Source organism: Lycium ferocissimum, chromosome 9 (assembly GCF_029784015.1).
Source record: "Lycium ferocissimum isolate CSIRO_LF1 chromosome 9, AGI_CSIRO_Lferr_CH_V1, whole genome shotgun sequence".
NCBI lineage: Eukaryota > Viridiplantae > Streptophyta > Magnoliopsida > Solanales > Solanaceae > Lycium > Lycium ferocissimum.
The window spans coordinates 19,494,123-19,500,778 of record NC_081350.1 but is presented as its reverse complement, the minus strand read 5'-3'; the positions used below and the strand labels follow the sequence as shown (position 1 = coordinate 19,500,778).

Below are 6,656 nucleotides of genomic sequence, written 5' to 3'. Positions count from 1 at the left end.
AGGGGTACGAGCGGATTTGGTGGGATTAGGCGCGGCGCGGGTCGACACACGCGCGGTTGGTGGGCGGCCATGTCGAGCGTGCGCGCGTGGTTCCCGTGCAGCGGGCGTGCGGACCCCAACGGCCCCGAAACGGACCGACGACGAGCGGACCGGACCCGAACGGACCAACGGCCGTACGGACCCCGATGGTGTCCTTGCACCGGCTCCGGTCAAGCGCTCTTCCCGGTTTTGGCTCGGGTGTCGCGGGGGGGCGCGTTCCAATCTTCCTTGCCTCGATCCTCATTTCCTCGGTTTACGTTATGTCCGGTTTTCACCGTATACAATATAGTTCATGGTACAAGCATTCATAGCGTGTACAATTTGTGAAGCTCATGGGAAGAAAATAAATATTCAGCAAAAACGTGAAAAGTCAAAAGTGAATAAGTAAAAATGCACGGAAGAAATAAATATGTGTGAAATTAAAATAGAAGTGCGCGCGTGTATACATGAGAAGAGAATAATATTCGATACTATGGCATATATCATCGTGGGATTTATTAATTCTTAAAGAATGTGAAAAGTCAAAAGTGAACATATTAAAGTGCACGGATGAAATAAATTTGTGTAGGAAAATTAAAATTGAACTGCATATGTCTATACATGAGAAGAGAATAAATATTCAGCTAAAATACAAAAAGTCAAAAGTGGACAAGTAAAAGTGCAAAGAGGAAATAAATGTGTCGGAGAATTAAATTTGAAGTGCATACATCTATACATGAGAAGAGAATAAATATTAAGTATTATGGCATATGTCTACGTGGGATATAAAAATAGTTGGATAAAGTGTATAAGTTATATAGCTCATGGTACAAGCATTCATTACGTGTACAATTTATAAAGCTCATTGTGGGGAAGCTGTGTTCGTACCCCAACTGCACTTATATAAAAAATAAAAATGATAATGATAATGAAAATATTGTAAAATATTAAGTTGGGCTGTATATTTTTTCTTTACTTATGGGGCCAAATTAGCATTTTCATAACCGTGAGGGAGTGAGTATAAGTGAGAAAAAAACCGGTGAGGTGACTTCCCCCTCTCTCATTTTCTTCATAGCATATACGTTTACATTTCACAACAGTAAACCTATCGCTCATTCTCTCTCAATTTTATCAGAGAGAAGAAGAAGAAGAAGAAGAAGATTCCCGTGTAATCTTTGATCGTTTTCCCGGAGAAATCTAGGGTTTTCAATCTGGCTATTATTTGATTTTGGAGGTGAATCTCTATCTCTTCTTCATCCAATCATGAATCGCTCGTATAATTTCTGTTTGATTTTCTTCTTCTTGTTTTGTTGATCTTCGTATCGTTTTATTATATTTTGTGATGAGTATCTCTTCGTTGTTTGTTGCGCTTGATCATCTCTATTTCGCGCTCGCTCTTGTTTCACTGTTATGTCAAATTTAGGCTTTTTTTGTTTTGGCTCGTTTGCTTCTGTTTGTTTGAACGTTTCGCAAAGCTACAAATGCTAGTAAAAATGATTACAATAAATAATTTAAAAAAATAAAATAAGAGGTCTGTTATTTTTAAGGGCAAAATTGAGCCAGAAAGGGGAGTGTAGGGGTATTTTTAGCCCTTTTGAGATAGTTCAGGGGCATTTTAGCCCTTTTTCGCATTTTCTATTGCTTGTTTGAAGTTTTCTCGAGAAAATGTTGTAGTTGCTGATTTGCCTCTGTTGGTTGTGTTGTGCGGATGGTAACACGGGATCTGGCCCTGTATACAGTACTCCATAATTTGTTTATTTCAAAGCCACAATATCTTCTTGTATGCTTTAAGGCTTTGTTTATGTCTGTTCGTAGCTAGGAGCATCTTATAGTATTTTTGGGCGAACTTCGAGAAAGTTGTGTATTAGTAATGTTTAGGGATCGACTTATATGACATATTCAAGCTCTTGCCTTGTATGAATACTAGTTGAAGTTAGACAGCTTCTTTAGGTCTCTCGGTAGTTAGGCACATAAATCTTTTTTTTTTTTATGTATCGGTAACATTTAAGCAACAATAGACAGTGGTCAATGCCAGTTATGTCAAGGAATCTACATGTGTGACCTCTTCATGTTGTGATTGTTTAAATTTCTTTTAACTCGGTGGATCACATGTAAAAATATTCATGTCTGTTGCCGCGTCCATTAGTGACTGACATCTAGCTTGTCACCTATTTACTTTAGAAATTGTATTGTAGTTCTTAACAGTTTTCTTAGTCTATAAGAAATGTAAGTAATTCGGTACAGTCTGTCTGATATCTATTGGTCTATCACATGAAAACCAATATTATCTCTCTTGGCTAATGGCTATCTCGAGGAGCTGTTTGGGTGGACTTGCACACATGTGATTGCCAACATATAGTGTGCCTTTTTCCGGGGGTGGGGGATTAGGAACAAAGTTTTGGGCAAAATTCTCTGTCTGAAATAATTGATTAAAATTTTAGGTTATATGCATCCTTCTGAATATAACAAAGTGTCTGCATGCAGGGATTAATTCTGTGTTGCATTTTTATTGTTTGATCCATTTTCTTTTCAGAGCAAGTGTTTTCTCTTAATTAGATGCACTATTTATCGCTAAGCTTTTCAGGAATGTATAAGTTCTTTTTCTGAGTTAGATGCATTGATCATTTCAAGTTTCCAACGTGGAATTGTGGAGTTATTGCTTTTCCAGAATTAGATGGATTGCTCATTCATTGCTTCTCATCGAGATAGCTGAGGTGCAATTGGTAACATTGCTGATTTAGATGCATCATAATTTAAGAAGCTAATAATGCACACCTTATACTAGGAATTGGAAACCAACACCTGAACAAATGCCTCCCTAAAAGAGAATCATATGTGTCTTCTACTTCAAGTGGTTTCTTAGCATCTGAATTAGCCTGATTTTCTTTCTTTGGTGAGTGAAACCCGAAGAAATACTCGTAACTGCTTTACCTTACCTTATCAAAGGAAAAAAAAAAAATACTCGTAAGTGCTTTTGTCTAGAGAAAGTACAGTTAAGTTTGTTTAGCAACTCCACAAAAGCATTTAAAGATCTTGGATAGGCTACAAATTTCCCAAAATAAACGAATGAGTAAGTTGTATTTTCCTTTTTCTTTTTTGAGTTCTGCAAATAATTGGTTGAGCGAATTGAGCATGGTGCATGATGAACATCATCAGTTTTCTTAGCTGTGCTGGCAAAATCTCTTCGAAGCATCTATTTCCTAACCTGGACTATTTCTATTCAGATATGAAGTTGCAGTTTTCTTCTTATTCCTTTCTTATCTTTGCTCCCATTTTAGATCTGTCACCTGTAAACTATAAACTTTGAGACTGATTTTTCAACCTTAAATAATGATTTGAGAAGTTGAGCGAGTCTATGTATCTTCCTATATAGTTCCTATATCTTCCTGAAGTACCAATGATTAATATGGCTCTACAACTGCAATCCCCCATTCTGAAGGATACAGTAATAACACACTGATTTTCTTGGAAACAATCAAACAAGTACCACCGGCCCCCCACACCACACACACAAAATCACCTTGAGAACTGATGCCCTTTGGTTATAGCCCCTATTCCTTATCAAAAAAGTATCCTTCCCTAGGATAATAGAATGAATTGATTTTGTTATTTACCTTTTTACCTCCTATTTAATTTGACTTTCTCCCATTAAGTTCAACTTGATGTGTCCAGGCTATCCTTGTATAACTAGTCAACTGTTTGCATATTTTTTTTGATAAGATAAATAACTAGTCAACTATTGCACATTGGGTCTTGTTTTCTTAAAATTTTGGCATTCTTATATGATTGAGTTTTTTCCGTCAATATTTGGGTCTGAAAGGTGAATAGTGGACACTGGGTGGAGATGTAGGACTTGTTTGAAGATTTGCATTTATAACTTTGGCTTGAGCTAGGAAAGAGGAATAATGATGATGGCCAATAGTCGAAGTATTCTGTTAAACAGATCCTTTGTGAAGTAGAGTGTTGCAGAGATTCCAAGTGAAGTGTAACAATAAATCTATGGGTTTTTAATATGCTTCAGTGACCAACAGACATATTTCTGTTATGCTATAAAGTGAAGAGGTGAGAGAAGCAAAGGACTAGTTCAGTTTTTATCTGGATATCGCAAAGTTAAGGTTCAGAGGAAAAGGGAAGGGAGTTTTGCTCTGTTAATAGAGTAAAACTAGTAAAAAGTTATGAATGTGCAAGTTAATTTTGATGTCAAATTCTTCATTCTGTTTGTGTCAGAATTTCATTTCAACTATTCTGAAGATTACTACCAATTTTTGTATTACTGTATTCATGTGTTTAGTTTTGGATATCTTATAGCTTGTCCCTAATAGAATAATAACCTCCGGCACTCTGGATCAGCTGATATCCGAATGAAAAAAAAAAAGTAGTACTTCATATTTAGCTTACACAATATGTTTGGGACATCTGTTACTCTCACTATGGTTGACTGTTCTTACTTTTTCTCAACAGTGAACTCTATATGCACAGCACCAATGAAGACAGGAACATCAACTTTGAATCCCTATGCAGAATCATATGTGCCTATTTCGAGAAGAGGGGCACCTGATGGAAATAAAGAAGCTAGATCTCCAAAAGAGTTCACGAGTGGAAGTGAGGCTGTTTGGTTGGCACCTGGTGTGACAGCTGTACGAAATCAACAGCAGACTCCCCAAATTGCTGATCAGTATAAACTGAAAGACTATTCAGCTTATGGCTCGCCATCACATAGTCCAGTAGGAGCTATGGGTAAACAAGTTCTGGGTGAGGAATCTTACATGGATTTGGCTTATCTTCAGATGACTTTTCCTGGCATGTCAGATGAATCGCTTTCTGAGGTCTATATAGCAAACAAATGTGACCTTGACGCGGCTATTGAGATGCTGAACCAGCTTGAGGTGAACTTTCTGCTTTTGAAGTTTGTTCTCATCCTAATTTAGTTTCACTATGAAAGCATACCTTGATCTATCTACCACACAGAATTCTGCATGTCTTCATCATGACTGCTGCATCTTGCAAATAGATTATTAACAATATTCAGCATGAATATTCGGCAGCCTTTAAAAAGTGGAACATAATCGAGAGACTTGGAGAAGCTTTGTTTGTGTTGTTGAAAATAACTATGTTATTTCGTAAATGATCTTCATCCAACTCTCCTTCCTTTGCATACTGCTTTGCTTCATCGCATAATAAGCCCCGTGATCTACATATGGATGCAAATTGCTGCTAACAGTACTGAAGTTGTCTTTCTCACAATATCTTTTTGTGAAAAGAGGGAAAATAGCTCCTTTGGTACATTAAATCCTCCTATTTTACATTTTTGGATTCTATTGGAACTGTTAAAAGTGTCCCAAATTGGCTTAGGGAATAGGTTGTTTTCTCCTTATGGGGTCTTGGATAATCCTCATATCATGAGCTGCTTTTGGAGTTGAGTTAGGCTCAAGATCCATTTTCATAGCATGTTATTAAAGCTAGACTTAACCCCATTCTTAATTTACTCAATGTTGGGTCCATATTATCTTGTCCACGATCTAGCTGTCCTGTCCTGGGAAGGAGGGGATGCTAAAGTGCCCGTTATTGGTTCTGAGAATGCGTTTTTGTCTCCTTAAAGTGGTCGCCAATAAGTGCATCCTTAACTATATCACCAATGGTTCCAGCATCTTCTCTCTCTCTCTCTCTCTCTCTCTCTCTTATTTGGTTTTTCTTTTTTTTTCCTATTTGGTTGCAAGAGAGTGAAGCATGTAAAATGTGTAACGTACGAATGGCACGAGTAAGTTTGTGGTTTTAATGCGGGATATTCTGTAGTTAGGGGAGTATGTGCTCTTTTAGCCGTATCTTTGTCACAACTATTAAACTATGGGGGCATTAATGCAAGAAGGGCCACATCATTCCTGTTCTTAGTGCAGCTGTGGAGGAAATAACACTAGTTTAGTGGCAAGGTTCGCTGTTATTTCTTTAAAGCAATTCCAGAACAGTAACTAATTTATTATGCAAGGCAGTGTAGGCGGAAAATGTGCCATTTTTTCAAGGTTGCATCCCTTTAATTTCCATCTATTGAATATTCCATAGTGCCAAAATAAAATTGATTATGTGCTTTAAGTCTCTGGATCTGATGAAGATGGTTCTCTTTCTTTTCTTTAAAGCACTACTCTGGTGATTTTTCTGAAAAGCTTCCAGACACTCTTGACATTGGTGATGTGTCGGACTCTGGGTTCATAGGCGATAGTTCATCTCAGAAGTTGAAGACGGTGACTGGTGAAACGGCTGCAGTTGCTTCATCATCTGGTTTACCAGACTCAGGTCCAAGCAGTTAAAGATGGTTGTGCAGGAGTTTGTTATGAACAGGTTTTCAGAAGTCTTCCTGTAGATATGGAAGTGTGGATACTAAAGGATTGTCTTTTTTGTTTGAAAATCTCCATAGATACATCTTTCCCTATCATTGTATAGGTTGTCTCCTTATACTTGTATGTCTTTCAGCAGTGGATTCAAGCTCTTCACTTGATAAACTAGTGATCCAAATTTTTTCCTGACAGTCCATTATCTGCGATACAGGAAAAGAATGATTTTCGTGCAAGAAGATGTTTGTTTCTTGTGCAAATGATATCTCTCTTGACATACAAAGATTTGTTCAAAATGTTGATTGCTTTGGA

General features: G+C 37.4%; 1 protein-coding gene across 1 annotated transcript; it reads left to right on the top strand.

Moving 5' to 3' along the window:
- The first annotated feature begins 4,502 nt into the window (after window positions 1-4,502).
- LOC132029807 (polyadenylate-binding protein-interacting protein 6-like) lies at window positions 4,503-6,656 on the top strand. The gene is made up of 2 exons (XM_059419175.1): window positions 4,503-4,904; window positions 6,150-6,656. Exons 1-2 carry the CDS (start codon window positions 4,503-4,505, stop codon window positions 6,318-6,320), a joined length of 573 nt encoding a protein of 190 aa, XP_059275158.1. The 3' UTR covers window positions 6,321-6,656.